The sequence below is a fragment of the Agelaius phoeniceus genome, chromosome 4 (assembly GCF_051311805.1).
Source record: "Agelaius phoeniceus isolate bAgePho1 chromosome 4, bAgePho1.hap1, whole genome shotgun sequence".
Classification (NCBI taxonomy): Eukaryota; Metazoa; Chordata; class Aves; order Passeriformes; family Icteridae; genus Agelaius; species Agelaius phoeniceus.
Genome location: NC_135268.1, coordinates 19,679,686 through 19,695,931, shown reverse-complemented (window position 1 = coordinate 19,695,931; position 16,246 = coordinate 19,679,686). Strand labels below are relative to the sequence as shown.

At 42.4% G+C, this 16,246-nt stretch overlaps 1 protein-coding gene across 22 annotated transcripts in view; it reads right to left on the bottom strand.

The window, feature by feature from the left end:
* ADGRL3 (adhesion G protein-coupled receptor L3) overlaps window positions 1-16,246 on the bottom strand; it is a 493,993-nt gene that overhangs the window by 42,080 nt on the left and 435,667 nt on the right. For 16 of the 22 annotated variants that reach the window (XM_077177050.1, XM_077177053.1, XM_077177036.1 and 13 more), the window contains 3 exons: window positions 14,408-14,474; window positions 12,898-12,989; window positions 13-39 (listed from right to left, as the gene is read on the bottom strand). In XM_077177050.1, coding sequence (XP_077033165.1) covers window positions 13-39; window positions 12,898-12,989; window positions 14,408-14,474 — 186 coding nt within the window. The remainder of the gene's footprint in view (window positions 1-12; window positions 40-12,897; window positions 12,990-14,407; window positions 14,475-16,246) is intronic. The other 6 variants (XM_077177049.1, XM_077177052.1, XM_077177040.1 and 3 more) reach the window with 1 other exon arrangement.

Here is a 16,246-nt window from a genome sequence, read left to right as displayed (position 1 = left end):
GGTCATTCTTACTTGATGAAGGGTCTGTTATCCTCATAGCTAAAGAATGCATAGACATAAAGACAAGAACACCAACATTAGAAATATAATGACATAGAGAATAGAGTTTACTGCTAGTTCCCCTCCCTTCTCCCACCAGCCATCACCAAAACCAAAGGTGGACTGGCACCAGGTGTGCCTGGAACACACCAGCCAGCCTGGCTTGCTGCCCCAGGGAATTGAAACATGACTGGGAATGCTGGCTTAATGCACAGAAGCAGGCATTGCCAGCTGTGTGCTGCAGCTACCCCTCCTGGCCACCACCCCGCAGCTATCAATGGACTTTGAAATATCTTCCAAATGTCATGGCTGTCACTGGAGAAGACAAGTTTTGAAACCCCAGCATAGCCAACACAGGCAGCTTTCATGTGTTCAAGTGGCAAAACTGAAGCCTGTGGGGCTGGAGCGTGTTACAGGAGTATCTTGATTGCCATTTACTTTTCCAAAGTGGAACTTCCAAGTTGCCACACTATGAGTCAGACTGCAGCATTCTTGAGGTACTGGGATCAGGAACTTCTAAAGCCCTGCGTGACACAACATGGACCTATTTACTACCATTTCATGGGGCAGAGCAAAGAAAGGCCTCAGCCAGGCAAGAGTGAAAAACAGCTCAGTGCAGTGATGAAGAAACCAAGCTGGATCACTCAGCTCCCGTCACTGTGGGGACACAAGATTAGTTGCAGCCATTTTCCATGGGGACTCTCCCTGACCTTCTAGGACAGGCTGTGTGCCTAACCCTGCCTGTGTGGCAGGCAAAGTGCAACAACTCCCAGGCCTCCTCTTTCCACTGACACGGAGCCTTTGAACCTGAGATCCCTCACAGAAACCCCATGGGTGCCTGAGATGGAGGATGGCTCAGCATGTTCATCTCATTACCCCTGGCAACACAGCCAGGGCCAGTTCATCCTTCTGAGACCTCCTTTGGTCAATACTGGCAACCTGCAGCTCCCCTACAATGCAAGTAAATGAAATGAAGATATGACACAATCTGGAGTTGTCAGCCCAGCAGTGTGGGGAGGAGCAGGGCCTGGATTTCTATTACTGTGTTCATAAGCATGCAGGTGTTATGGTAAAGACTTTATACTGAAAAGCAACCAGCACTAGATTATAAAAGTACAGAATTAGAAGTATTTTTATGTTGCTGTTACTATCCAGACCCTCACAAAGTTTTTCAGCAACCCATAATAGCATTTCTTCAAGGCAGCTGAAGGTTCCATTTCATCTTTTGTATAGACAAAATGCAAAACTGGTAAACTTGGATTCCCTTTGAGCTTGAGGCTAACACTTCCAAGCAGGCAGGAGAAAACCACCAAAAAGACCTCAGCAGTTCTTCCCCTATTACCAACATGGATGTGTCTAGGCAAACAGGTGACTAAAGAAGTGAGATTTTCAAAGATGCCTAACTCCCAGTTTAATTCTCTACACACAGGGGCCGTAGAATTTAGTGTATTGTAGCTCTCATGAAATACAATCCTTTTCATTTTACCAACTCAAGTGCTGTAAGAAGCTTAACACTTGTGTTAGCAACAATTTCTGACAAAAATTACTTCAGAATGTTTTGGGTTTTTTTACCCCTGTTGAAGTCTGTGAAACCTATCAATGCTGCAGTAATACTGTGTCATTATCTGCAATACATAAACCCCATCACTTAGACAAGAGAAAAGCCTTGGAAGAGCCTCAGTTCCCAGAAGAATGGAGGTGCTGACTGGAAAACTGAGATTATATTCACTAGTAGTAAAAGCAAGTAATTGTTGAAGCAGAAACTGTTGGAAAATCTAGTCTAGCACAGCCTGAGATGCTGCATCTGAAATGCTATCTCCAGATTTGGTTAAATTCATCCAATACCTGGCATTAAGGGATATAGCCCACTGCATTTAAATTATGTGACCCTGCTCCCCCCACAGATAAGGTCAGACTAGTACCCCCAAAGAGGAATTTATCCCTTAAAAGAACAGGTATTTAATGTGGGCGGGGCATCACCATACCCTGAAGAAATGCATTTCTCTACAGACTGCAGAGGAAACCTGAATGATGGCTTAGGTGGAGGCTTCACTTTCAAATACCTGAAGGTAAAAAGCTGATCTTGAGTGGCTGCATTATTCATTGAACCTGTGAAATCTTACCTCACCTCCCTTGTGTTTCTTTGCAGCCCAGATGATGGATAGCGGATGGTCTACCAAGCTGTATAAATACCTAATTCATTTTCTAATCTTAAAAAAGCCCTGACTTTACCTTGGGGCAAAGACTTCTTAAGGTTAATTACACATCATGTAAAACTCTTTCAAAATCTTATTTAAGTTAGATGTCTTTCAATTTCCCAGAGTACCTTCTCCTTCAGTGATGAGAAAGGATTGCTCACATTACTTTCTACATTCCTATATTTGGTCTACATTTCCAGAACAGTACTTTTTTAAAAAAGTTGTTAAAATTAGCTACTTATATCCTTGTTTAGATGCTTAAGGAATTTCAAAATCAATTCATCCTAAGCTCAGAAACCCCTTTTGCACTGCCTATCCTTTTAAAAACCAAAGAAATACCTTTTTGTCTCCAGGAGACTGAATTGCTGGGATACACATGGACAGCCCAAAACAGTGACAATCTGCAACTTATATTACATGAAGCAAATTACAAAATACTAGATTAACAATATCATGAAATGTTAAAGCTTTCACTTTTTCTGCAGCAGGAAGAGTAAGTCAAGAATTTACCTTCACATGAAGATTGACTCTAAAATGCTGCTGAACAGAGAAAGTCTGTTTTCAGAAAGCAGCTATTCAGCTCTCATTTAAAAATAATAATGGCTGGTCTTCTTATGCTTTGAAGAGCTTTTTTTTTTGGTTTGTTTTTTAATTTAACAAGCTGAAGTTTTGAGCCACATTTAGAATAAACCTAGGCCTTTAATAAGACCCTACATAACTAATTGATTTTACATACTATAATTTTTTACAGCCCTTTGCAGCTTAACTTTACTTAACTTGAATTTATCACTCTTTTGACAATTTAAAGTATTTCCCTATGTCTATGATAGTAGGAAAAGGCTCAGTAAGCACATGGACTGATGCCTTGGGCCCCAGAATAACTGTTTGGATAGCAAGGAAAAACACCAAAGTGAGTACACAGAACCTTTAGTAGCTGTTAGGGGTGATGAAACCCAAATAAAAACAGATGGATGATGTGCCCCCACAAAAGCATCCAGAAAGACCCATGGAATTAATTTTAACATGGTGCAAATAAAGCAGAGAGGCAGATGTTTCCTGCAGGCAAGCAGGAGGGAAACACAAAATAAAGTGTGCTATTGTGTCTCCCCACTGCCTGCCAATATGAAGTAGTAAGGATGTTTTGCTTTCTTTTTCCCTTTTTTTTTTTTTCTTTTTTGAAATTTCAAGGATTAGAAAAGATTGATTTATTGAAGGAGCTGGAAAGTCCAGCACTCCCCTCATAAAGCAAACGGGTTCATCGTTAATTAGTGAAGGAGCATCTTCATGGCAAGAAAAATCAATAGCAAGCAATAAAAGAGTGCTTAAAGGATTTTGCCTTTGCATTTCGTGACAAAGTTACCACCTTGATGGCATGAAGCCAAATGACTTCCTAATCTCCTTCCTTAGGCTGCTGGTGTTCATCACACAGCCTTCCAAGTCATCGTTTACCAGTCTCACCTTCCGGCTCCCACACTGTCTTTGACAGTAGGTAGCCAGTCCCCTCAAGACATCTGTAACCATCTCAGGGCTCAGTGAGCCTGCCACAGCTTCATTTGCAGGACAAACTCCTGTCTTCACATGCCTTGAAGACCTGGCATAAGGGTAATTTTATATATATTGAAAGGCATAGCCACTTTTGATTTCCCACCAGCAGATCTGCAAATGTTAATCACGCAAATGAGGCCAAACCTTCCTTGGCCCTATGCGATGCCTAAGCCTATGATTGCAACTGGTGGCTAGACTTTTCTGCCACAGGCAGAGCATCATCCCTTTCTTCTCAACTCACCCAGGGAAGTCATGTCCTGCTTTCTCAGACTTGTCCTTAATTACTGCAATTGGAAAGAGCAATTCTGTTAAGTTCATCTCATTTTCTGTAAGTAATTAATTACCCTCAGAATTGCTTACCCTGTTTATTTCCTTCCTCCTCACTTTGCAAAGGCATGGCACAATTATTCAAGCCACACTGATGTATAACCACATATCTAATTGTTTCCACACTATATGGATTCAGCAAAGCCTTTAGACACATTTGTATTATCCAAATAGCACCAGCAGGGCTTGCTGACAAAGTGCTTAAAATGCATGGCCTTTTAAAACAATAATCATGATTTATGGGTTCACAGAAAGATTGTAGGTATTAAATATCTTCCAGGACACTCTCTCAAATCAATAACCACTGATTGATTTTTTTTTTTTTTTTTGTATTCAGAAAGGACAACACCTGTCAGTGGGAAGATTAGTGCTTTACAATCACCATTCAACATTAACACAACCATCACAAAAACACAGGTAAACAACCAAACCCCCAAACCAAAACAATCAGATATCAACCAAACCCTCCTGTGAAAAACTCAAACAGCAGCAGATTGCAACAAATGAAATCAGATGCTGCCATCAACATCTCTGTGGGAAAAAGGCATGCAGACAAAAGTGCAGTCTCAGATGTTTTTCCAGCACTGGCAGAGTTTCTGCCTCTGAGGTGCTCATAAACTCGGCCCTTGGGCAAAATATAAATGTGCCATACCTTTTCTTGGTAGGAAGCTTGTACATAATTTGTTTTGTGCCAACTCCCAGTGGTTTTTCGGGGTTTGCTTTAGGCTGCCTGCTCAAGTTTGCTCATGCAGAGATGCAGATGAAGGTTACATAGGAACAGCACTGAGTTAGCCAGGAGACTAAAAAGGCAGGGTGCTTTCTTACACAGGATCCAGGGAGATCTGAGACAATTCTTGGCTTCTTCAGCCTGATACAGAGGAGGCTGAGGGGAGACCTCACAACTGCAGCTGCAACTTTTTCATGATGGCAAGAGGAGAGGCAGACACTGATCTCTTCTCTGTGGTGACCAGTGACAGGACCCAAGGGAATGGCCAGAAATCCAGGTTTAGATTGGATATCAGAAAAAGATTCTCCATCCATAGGGGGTTTGGACATTGGAACAGGCTCCCCAGGGGAAGTGATCACAGCACTGACAGAGCTCAAGAAGCCTTTGGAAAATGCCTTTTGGGTGTTCTCCTGTGTAGAATCACAAGCTAGGCTTAATGATCCTCAAGACATTCTATCAATTTATGATTCTATGACCATCAGGCTGTGATGACATGGTGCTCTCTCTAAAGGCCGTATGAAACACAAAGATCATGGCCTGAGCTCTGGAACAATGAAAACGAGGGAAGACATTTCTAATGCCCAGCTCAGTACTCCATGGCTGGTATCTAAACTTTGCAGGGGGGGAGGTTCTCCAAGGAGGAAAAAGCTATTCCTCATAGTGTCCAGATCATTTAGTTATCCTTGCAAAACACTCCTCTTAAGATTTTTGGTGACAGAGAATGTGCTGTCTGCATGTCCCAAGAACTCTTTAAACGCACTTGCTTCTCATGCAAGCTAATCCAGACTAAACATTGGCTCAGGAGTCCTCTTGGTTCCCTAGGATCAGATTATCCTCTCCATGGATGATTCCTTTCCAGAAGCCATCCATGGAGCTGCTGTGCTCTGAGCCTGCTGTCCCCAAAAGTCACAAGAATCCAAAAATGCTGCATATAGCACAGCTGGGTGGGAAGGAGAGATTTTTCAAAGCCCTCTTCCTGAACAGCCCACTCAGTTAATCTTTCTATTTTGTTAGTAGGGCTGTATGAAAATCTTTTTAAAGAGAGCTCACTCTGTACAGGCACTGTTGTTTTATTTAAGTTACAGGTGATATCCAGTCAGGACATGGGTGCATGAAAAATTCCTCTCCACACCTGCTGCTCCTAATAGGGAGTGTTCATGTTGCCAGACTCTCAGCCCTTACTCCATGAATCTGAGAACTCTGAAGATAAAGGAATGGACCTTTTGCACTTAGATGCTGTACTGGGCAAGCTCCCAGGAACTGGGCCCTCTTATTGTACTGAGTCCTCCCTCTGCACTCCCAAGCAACCACAAACCCACAGGTAATGAAGTAGATTAAAGTGTTGCTGTTCTGCAAGTCCAGTCCTCTGGGTGAACACAATGCAATATTCAGTTCCAGACCCTTTGTCATCACAAACTATTTCCAAGTTGGAGCATTTTATGATTAAACAAGGAAGATCTGGAAACCAATAGAGGATCTTAAATCTCCATAGAAAAAGCTGGAATAATCCTTATTGTCTCCTACTTTGTTTTGTTTCTAAAATGGCTAGAACAAAGCACAAATTAATCTGCCATTAGTAAAAGCATACCTGCTACAAATTATTGTTCTTCATTGGTAGTGTAAGCTCTTCATATCAAAGGAGGAAAAAAAAATCTTGCATTTTCAAAAGTCTAACTCATTCCCCACTGCACCAAACCCAGGATGTTTACTTTTTTCTGCATTTCAATCAGCTGAGTAAATAAAACTAGACTGGTAAACCTCTGTTCCTGCCAGCACAATACCGCTGTGTTGAATCAAGGATTTAATTTAAACATTTCTGCAGATGATTTTTGGAAGTTCTATTTAACCTTTGTTTTCAATTTTCTACCTAACTCAGGATTTTTTTTATGGCTTAAGCAAACCCACAGGACTGAAACAACAAGCTAATCTGGGGGCTGGGATTAGTCATGTCTCTTTAAATAAAATACATATGTTGAAGCACGAAAATGAGCAGATAATCACTTACACCCATACAACATATGGGGAGAGCGGGCTATGGCAACAGTTTTAAAAGAGGCATATCTTCAAAAGGGGCTTCTCAGTTTTGTGCCTGGTGCTCCCCATCCTTCACCTCCCACAACCTGGGCCAGACTCCCTGAAAGAGCCCAGACTGAGCTTTGCAAGGTTTTATATAGTAAAAATCAAGGTTAAATCTTTACGTTTGGCTCCTACTTTTGGCTGTTAAGTTGTGCATTCTGAGATTTATTTCTTGCAAGCCTTTGAGCAAGACTTCTATGGAAAAACCCCACAAAATAAAGGAGTACGGTGTGAGTTTTGTTTCCACTCAGAAACTTGAGAGAACATACACGATTTTGTTTAGTCTTTAATTCAGGGCTGTGTGCCTTTAGCCGTGGCCATTTGAAACTTCCATGGCAGCCAGCAAGCAGAGGAGGGCTCAATTTGGTCATTTGAGGATTGATTTTTGAAGGCTGCAATGCAGGACATTTCTGCTTTGTCCCTATTAATGGGATCTGAGCATGTGCTCTTGTGAATGCAGTCACAACACCTAAAAACAGTATCTCCTGTGTGCTCAGAATAAACACGCGTTTTTCTAGGGAAGTTCATGTTTTTCATCTTCAATTTCATTTCATTTTTAATCTTCCATTGTGGAAGATGGGATGGGAGCAGGTTTCCACAACAGGAAGAAAACTGCAGCACAACTACAGTGATTAATGCCAGGATTAAACTATCTCAAGGTCCCTAATTAATAGTGCCTCTTTAGCAACAAAAGGTGCTCCCAGCTAAGACCCCGGGCCTCCCTGTCTGAGGGAAAGAAAATTAAATTTCCAGGATGACTTTCAGGTGAGTTTCTACTGCACTAAATGAGTTTTTCCAAGAAACCCAGGACTACAGACTCACACGCTCCCCTTTGAAGGAGTCCCCACATGTTGTGCTTTCTGAAGAGCACGCAGGTGGTCTATGGCACAACCCAAGCTACACCCTGACTGAAACAATAACACAATAAAATGGGACAAAAAGGGAAACAAACTGGCAAAGCCCTTTGCCTCTTGCCTTCTTTCTCATGGGTCTGCAACTGCTCTTGGCAGCTACAGCTGATGTGTTGCTCTTCCAAAGTAAACAAAATAAAATTCAGTTGCCACATACTACAGCATAGAAGAATGTCAGGAAGTCTGGTCTGGCCTGGGGAAACACTAACAGACTCAACCACAGCCAGACAGCACCAGGGAGAGAAGGGATGGATGCCTGTGGGAACATCCAAGGAAAGGTTATGTCTGTAAGGAAGAGAAAATGATGGCTTCTGGTCTCTGCTGAGAGGGATCCTCTCCCCTCCAGCCATTTGGAAAAGTCCACTGTAACTTCAGGTGCAGCAGCTGCTTGGCCTCCATTGATGAACCCTCTTAATTTGCTTGTAGGACTTGCATTTTGTTAGTTGAATGACTTCTCTCCCCTCCCAATTTTCCAGCAGTTTTCCATGTCATTAACTAATGAGCCCCACACAGTGCACAACAAGAGTTTGCAGCAAAGACAAGAGCTCAGATTTCAGTGGATACCCTCAAGAGTGCATCTGGATTATCATCAGTGTAGCTCTTCTTTTTTTCCCTTCACTATAACCAGGATGATTTGAATGAGCATTATTTAAATGGCTGCAGAACAAGCACTGCACTGCCACGCAATGCAAAGGCTTTGCCTGAAACCCTGTTTTGCACAGAGAATGGTGGTTAAGCATCTGGAAATGGGGATGGTTTGTTGTGCTGCAGCATCTGGCATGGGTTGGATGGAAACCTGGTGTGCAAGCTGCCACAGTGCACACCTGACCACCTGGAAAGGAGTTGATGGATGGAAAACGGAAGAGCCGTGCTGGACTATTCAAATATAATGTATGTTCCGTTGTCACATATGGCTTCCCACAGGAATGTGAATATGAAAAAGACTCAGTGCAGTCTTGTCTGTGACAATCTGAGACGTTCTGCACATCCAGCATCTTCCCAGCACAATGGAAAAGCACAAAGGAGAGCCTCTGAGTCGCTTGGCTCCAGAAATCACTCCACACAGCAGCAACCTCCAGTGAAACAGCCTCACAGCTGCTCCAAAGAATTCCAGCTGCTAACACATCCTCATGAGGAGCCATCTGCTAGCAAGAGTGCATCAATACTGTGCTGATATGCCTACAGCCTCCACCTCACAGGCTACAGGTGCAAGCAGCACAGCAGGCCTTCGCTATCCAAAAAGTTTACGTAGTCCCTGGCTTGAAAGATGTGCCTTCTCTGCAAGCTTGTAAAGGCTGGGGGAATCAATCTTCCAAAACAACACCTTCCTGGGTACGTTTGTTGACAGTAAATTAGTTTTGTGCTCAAGAGCCTTTTTGTGCACCCTTTGCATCCCACTTTTAGCCTCAGATGGGCCAGGACTGAGGTACACGTGATGTGGGCAGAGCTGCCAAGGACTAAACAATGCTCCTCTCTATCTCTGCTCACCTGTGTTTGCCAACAAGCCACACACAGATGAAAGAGCAGTGGCCACAGTGGATTTCAAGCACCCAGAAAAAGCCATTGTAAAAGGCTGGGAAGGAAAATCCCCTCCCAGTGCATGTTTGGGGAGGCACGGTGAGAAGCTACACACACCACCCAAGAGGCAGCTGTTTGGCCATTCTTGTCTGTGTCACTTCATACTAAAAAGATCTTTAAAGGGCAGAAGATAGATTTGTAGGCACTGTGGATTCACCCCATTCTGGATGAATCCTTAAAAATTCTGTGTAAATATACTAAGAAAGACATCAAACAGAACTCTTTGATAAGGGCCTAGGTAAAAGCATGCAACTTTTAGGGATGGTATCTCTTATGAAATGGAAGCCAATATCTTCCTGCAATTAGTGGCAGGCACAGAAACTCTTGCAGCTCTGAACAACATATCCCACATACACAGGCTCACATCTTTTCCTGGCTACATGCCTCAAAATCAGGACTAGAGCACAAATATTGCTGTCTCAGTGGGCACAACCCACTGAATAGGCTCAGTACCAACCTATCATATAGGGAGGATGCCACTGGCACAGGGTGAAGGACCCACATATGTGGTTAACCTCCTCCTCTCTTGAAATGCTGGGCTAAGCCAGAAAAGTTAACAAGGACAAAAATAAACCAGCTCTGTACTCATCAAATCTCTTGCTGGGTAACCCCTGGGTAACCAGTGCCCCACCGCAGGAATGTCACAATCTCTCATGCTGGCACAATAATCCAGGGACTGTTCCTGAAGGTTAGGGAAGTTTATTTTTACAACTTTGCACAGTGCCTACAAATCTATCAGCCACACAACATCTGGTTCAGGCACTGCCCTTTGAATGGTTTTTCTGTTGGTGCAGTAATTAAAGGTATCCCAGGTGACACCTGATCCCTTATCAAGTTCATTAATTTAAGTGGAGTTATTTGGCTCTTTATTTTCTATACTTCATAATGTATTTCTAACCTTTAAAGTGACATAGGCAAGGACCAGATTGCAGGGGCGCTTATTAACAGCCTATTAAAATATTTTATGGCCTTTATTTTTACGTTGCCATAGGGAATCAAGTATTTTGCTGTTGTTAAACAGGCTCAGGATTTATGTTGCGAGAGCTTCTCCACAGCCTAACACAGAGTAATGCTAGGAAATGAGCTAGGAGAACAAGCTCTCATTCAGCTCTCCATGTGCTGTAAAGCTGTCACATGCAGATGGCAGCAAGGGGCCCTCCAATGCAGGCCCTTGGTTTGGTTTGTTTTATTAAATATAAACTGATACAACAAGACACAAGGCTCTGGGACCTGGGTGCCTTTTTACTAACCCTGTAGACCCATGGAGGGTTGCTCAGATAGGATCTTTGTGGTCCCCTGTAAAATAAATATTCTGAGTCTTTTTATTCCAGAGCTGCTGTTAACACATCCATGTTTTGCAACTGACTTAGAGCCAATGATTGTGCAGGAAGACCACGATCTTACCTGCAGCAAGACTATGATTGTATCTAGAAGACAACTATGGTCTTTACTGAAAACTCTTCTCGAGATTGCAAGCCCTTTCTTCCCTAGGAAACCTCCCTCCAAAGTGAATTCCCCTCTCTGTTACAAATCTGCACTTCCTCCTAACTCAAGCACATCCAACACTGAGACAACACATGTCTTGAATTTAGAGAGTTAATGATGTCCTGCTTAGGTATTCAGAAATTACAATCAAGTCTGTTCTGAAATGCTTGGTTTGATAAACTTCCTGGGGTGAGACTGGGGTCTTCCCGAGTTTATATTATGTTGCTCTTATTTTCTCAAGCATAAAAAGTAATTTGTAATGAAGCAATGCATTTGGAAGAGTATCAGCAACATACTTAAAAGTATTTTAATTGCTTGTGTTTTCAAAACGTTTTAATGAAGTCAAATCAGGAATAGACACTCATCTGCCAACGAACCTATAAAATATTTTACAATGACATTATAATTGATGCAACTGGTTGTATAAATTCCTGGCATTTTAAACAAAGATACTAGAGATTAGCTCAAGAAGATTATTCAGTAGGCATTTATTATTTCTGCTTTAATTATAAGGGTTTTGTTGTTTTCCTTCTTCCCGGTTTTTAATTTAAATGTCATACTGTAAGATGATTTTGTGTGGGTAACCTTAAAGAGACTGTTCTCAGCGAGCAATCCCATAGCACTAATGCATGACAAGTAGCCATATTAATAAATGTTATTAAATGTACCATGCCTTTAATGCCTCATCCAAGACCAAATGACAGACTATCTTTCTGGGATCAATCCTGGACATCCAGGAGGGATTTCTCCTCTAATTTCATTTTACAGCAGAGCAATGGCAGGAAGAATTGAGGCTCCCTGCAGAGCAGACTCCCTGTAACCTGGGTGAATGAGGGCTCTGAGGGTTTCTGAGCTCACTGGGTCTCCTGCATTTGTGCAAACTCCAATTCCCTTTCCTCCCAACCCTTGAGGGAGAAGCTGCATGTAAGACACTAAAACTTCGCCCAAAGGACCATGCCAGGTTGTGACACACCAATGGCACTGCAAGCCCTGCCTGCTGAGAAAGTTTCTGGGGGGGCTCTGATCTGGTTCAAATTAAAGCTGCATCTGCAAGAGCAGCTCAGCAGTAAGAACAACAGCCTTGCTGAGAGCTGCTTTAAAAGTGTGCAATTCAGACATCTTCTAACGAGCTCCCCTTACGCCTCTTCTCCCTCTCCTACCACGAATGAGAGAGGAGAACCCACTTCAAGCCGTGCTGCACCACGCTCTCCTTTCCTGGGTGAGCAGTAAAGCACTGACTCCCAACAATTTCCTCCTCCTGAAGCTCATTAGATGGTTTTATTAATTAGCAGGCTCCCAATCTTATCATGCGCTGCACCTGAAATCTGGCTTGTGTTTTTGAAGAGCGTAATTAAAGCCAGAGGTAGTTGAATAAACAGGCACTGACAGAGACTAATACTCTACCAATATAATGAAGCAGCTTGCTAGACAGTAAGATGCCCAGGCTCAGATGTTAACCCAGTGCAAGGGCAAAACATGCTTTGGCTGGCAAGCACATCCACCTGCTGATGTGGGCACCCCCAGGAAAATCCTGGATAACTTTGCTGAAAGCAATATCAGACTCCAGGGGAGAATATGGGTTATGGAATCTGTCAGGGGCCAAAACAAACAGAAAACAAGTAAGGCAGCCGCCCTCAGAGCACACAGAAGTAGTAATAATCAACTGTTTCAACACCTTCCCTGTAGAGACTGCAATAATTAGCTGGTAATTATTGGGCACAATTTCCTTTACCTAGACTAGAAGGTTACCTGCTTCAAGGACAGAAAATGTAGCTTTGCCTCCTTCATGCAAAATTGAATGGGAAATGCCAACAATTGCAGCCAAATCCCAGTATAGTGCTTCATCATCAGCCACTTGGTGTCTTTTAGAAACCATTCTGCAGTGCCATAGCCCAAGGTATTATCCCTGCTTAGCACTGCTGCTGCCAGAGCTGGTTCCCCTGTTTCGCACATCAGAGGAATGAGGGAATAAACAGCAAAAGACAGAAATAGGCAGAGAAAAACCACTTACTTGATATTGTCAAGACATCCAGATTCAGGTTTCAGTATGGCAGTATGATGAAACATTTTATAGAGAGCAATCCCAAGGAAGATGACATTAAGCTGTAATGGAGGGGGAAGAAAAAAAAAAGGATTATGTGACACAGCACAACAGGATGGGGAGAAAGTCAGCTCCTTCTCTGTAACAGATGGGTTACTGTAGGAAATTAGCTCATGGTACAGCTTTATAGTGACTGAGTCATAGAGAATTTCTAAGCACTTTACAAAGTGACCTGGCCCGTAGATTACAGGACTGATGATGCCATAGCCTTAGCACAGCTGTGGTACTGCTGATACAAGGCTGGTTCTAATCTCAACTGCAGTGCCTCAAAGAGCATTATGGAAAATTAAAAATATTGCTGTAAGGGCTTCTCTCTGTCTGAGATGTGTACAGTCATGAAAAGTCATTCCCAGCATATTACTTAGCCAGCCCCATGGTAATGAAGCATAAAAGCATCTTTTTTTGGTGAATACACCTTTTAAACACATTGTAATGGGACAGGTTGGCAGGGAAATCACAGCTGATTGTGCTTTGCACAATGCAAAGTTAATAAACAAAAATAAAAAAATGGTTTGATTAGTTCTGTAAAAGATGCAATGGTGTTTCCATGCCTCAGTGTTCACAAGGCAGTCAATTCCTGGAAAGGAGTTTCCCAAAAAGCCCAGTCTAGGATTTGAGACATAATCAAAAAGGGAAGATATCTTTTTATGAATGAATTGCTTAAGGGGGAAAAAAAAACCCAAGAGTTGTAGTTGGTGGCATGGCCCCCTTCCTGATGTGGAAGGCTGCTGAAATGGCTCCCAAGTTGCAGGAGAAGCAGAAGAAGAGACAATGTCTGCATTGAAGTGGGAGTGCCTGGCTTTCTGTGCTAGCCAAACTGTAGCCTAGTCAAAACAAAGGATGGTTTATTTAAGCCATATTGTAGCGATTAAAGTATAAGAAAACTCCAGCTGTCTCTGAAGTTAGGCTCTCTACCTTGTTGCTGTGTTAGCTGATATGCTGGCAATATGCTAAACATGAAGTCACACAAGTTCACAAGTTTCAACTTCTGCTGGTTAGGAAAAACCCTCATCAAACTTTTCCACTTTTGGACTTTTCTTCATTCCCCCCATCCCTGGTCCCAAATTTCCTTTTTTTTTTTTTTTTTTTTTTTTTATTATCAATGCAAAACTTCACTCTGGAATTCAAAAAGGGTGTGAGCAGTGAGTGGCATCAAAACAGTTTGGCACTTCTAAATGTCCAGTGGTAAAAACCAAACTCTGCAAGTGCCTGTTCTGAAGCTCCCTGGTCCATTTTGATCAAGTATTTTGCAATGCCAAGAGCCTCTCATAATGAGGGTCTAATTGCTATGCCAGGTAGGGTCAAAGAAGAACATGCCTTCCTCAAATTAATCTGTGTAAATTAAAGATAAAGAGAAAAGGGACAGCAAAAGTTTTATTTCTTGACCTGAGAGATGGAGTAGTTAATTAGGAGTTCTTACCATAATTATCAAGGTCGCTGGTCCTATAAAGCTCCAAATGAAGTAGGTGTCAAGTCGGAGCCAACATCTGTAATGAAACACAGGGGAAAGAAGGCATTCAAGGACTGCACCCAGGACATACATCAAGAGTGAGAGAGTGACAGAGAAGAATGTGAGCTGCAAAACACGCCGGTGGGAGACAGGAAATATTACATTGCTTGTTCATTTAAATGCTGAATTATGTGCCCAATTTCTGACAGCGCTATTGATGGAGTAAGATAATTACCTCTAGAGGAAGCAGGGAGAAAATGGCACAAGGCCTATTTGCTAAGGCTTTCTGCATCTGTTGGAAAAACTCCTTAAACTGTGGGTTTTTTCAAGGAAGGGGTCTGAGGAACATCCACAGAGCTTTTTCTTTGCTTTGTGCTCCTCTTTGCTCTCCAGCTCTGATGCAGTGCAAGCTGTCTGTCAGCTGTCAAGCGAGATGACATTTCTCTAGCAAGTACATCAGAGAAACTTTGGTGCAAATAGGAAGCATGAATTGGATAACAGAAGGCTGAGGTTTAATTAAGTTCAGCAACTTCCCCTTTAAAGTGTTTTATTTCCCTGAACCTCCTGAGTATTTTGTTTCCACTAATGTTTCCAGGGTTGCATATGGTCTGCGCTATCACAAGAAGTTGATTCATGGCCTAAAACTAAATTATTAATCGCTTAATTTCAACCGCATTTAATACTCCCCACATTTTTTAAAGCCCCTGGGAAATTACATTTCCATTCCTAGTTCATTCCAGGCGACAGGAAGATAAAATGGAAGTGACTCGTTACAAGACAGACAAATGTAAATTCCAAGAAAGTTCCACATGATGTTTAAAATAATAATATCTTGTCGTCTTTGCAATGCTGCAAATCACAGTTCCGTTTATACACAAAGGACTGAGAAAGCATAAAACCACTCTTCTACTAAACATCCGACAGAATTTCATGATTAGGCAAGTGACAGGAACTGTATATATGAATTTATCATGGTGGTGGAGATAGCAGTTCTCACAAATGACAGCTCTAGTGTATGTGCCTAATGCTTTTTCCCTTCTAATGGACTTTGCAACAGACAGAAAGGTCTGTGCCAGCAGCCCCATGGGAGATGATCAGCAGGAGATGCCTGACGAGAGAATAAAGCATGCCCTGAACTTCTGTGGCTGGGAGAAGCCAAAATAGGAGTAAATTCAAATATGCAGAGAAGACTTCTCACTTCCCTTCCTGACCATATACATTTCAGGTCTCATCAGCGTTGGAGATGTATTGATATATATACACACACTCATAAGGCTATTTGTCACAAATTAAAATACTGTCCCTTCCCTAACTGTCGCTCCTGAACTGCCTCTGCAGTTGCTCATCCAGAATCCTCACGTGATAGCAGCAAAATCTTAATGCAAGAGGCAAACAGAGGCTTTCAGAGCAATTTCTGGGAAATCTTGTTTCCTCCGTGGCTGCTGAAGTTCAAGGTGATTTAGATGCAGCTGGTAATGGAACAACATGAATGACTTGAAACTACTTGAGTCTGATTCCCTATAGGAAAAGGTTTATGCCATCATGACATCTGTGTATCACCCATAATACTGTCTGAAATGTCACCCAATTGCAACTAGATTTGACAAAGGAATAGAGGTTTCAAGGATAATGAAGTCCCTGTAAAAAGTGCCCCCCCATTCCCCCTTTCCTAAACAAGGATGTCCGCATAGCAGCAGCTCACATATTTACACGGCGTTTCAGACTTTATACTTACCCCACCCGCCTCAGGAAAAATGAGTAACTGGTGCTTATGCCTCAGCTGCTGCATATAAATCACAGAATACACAG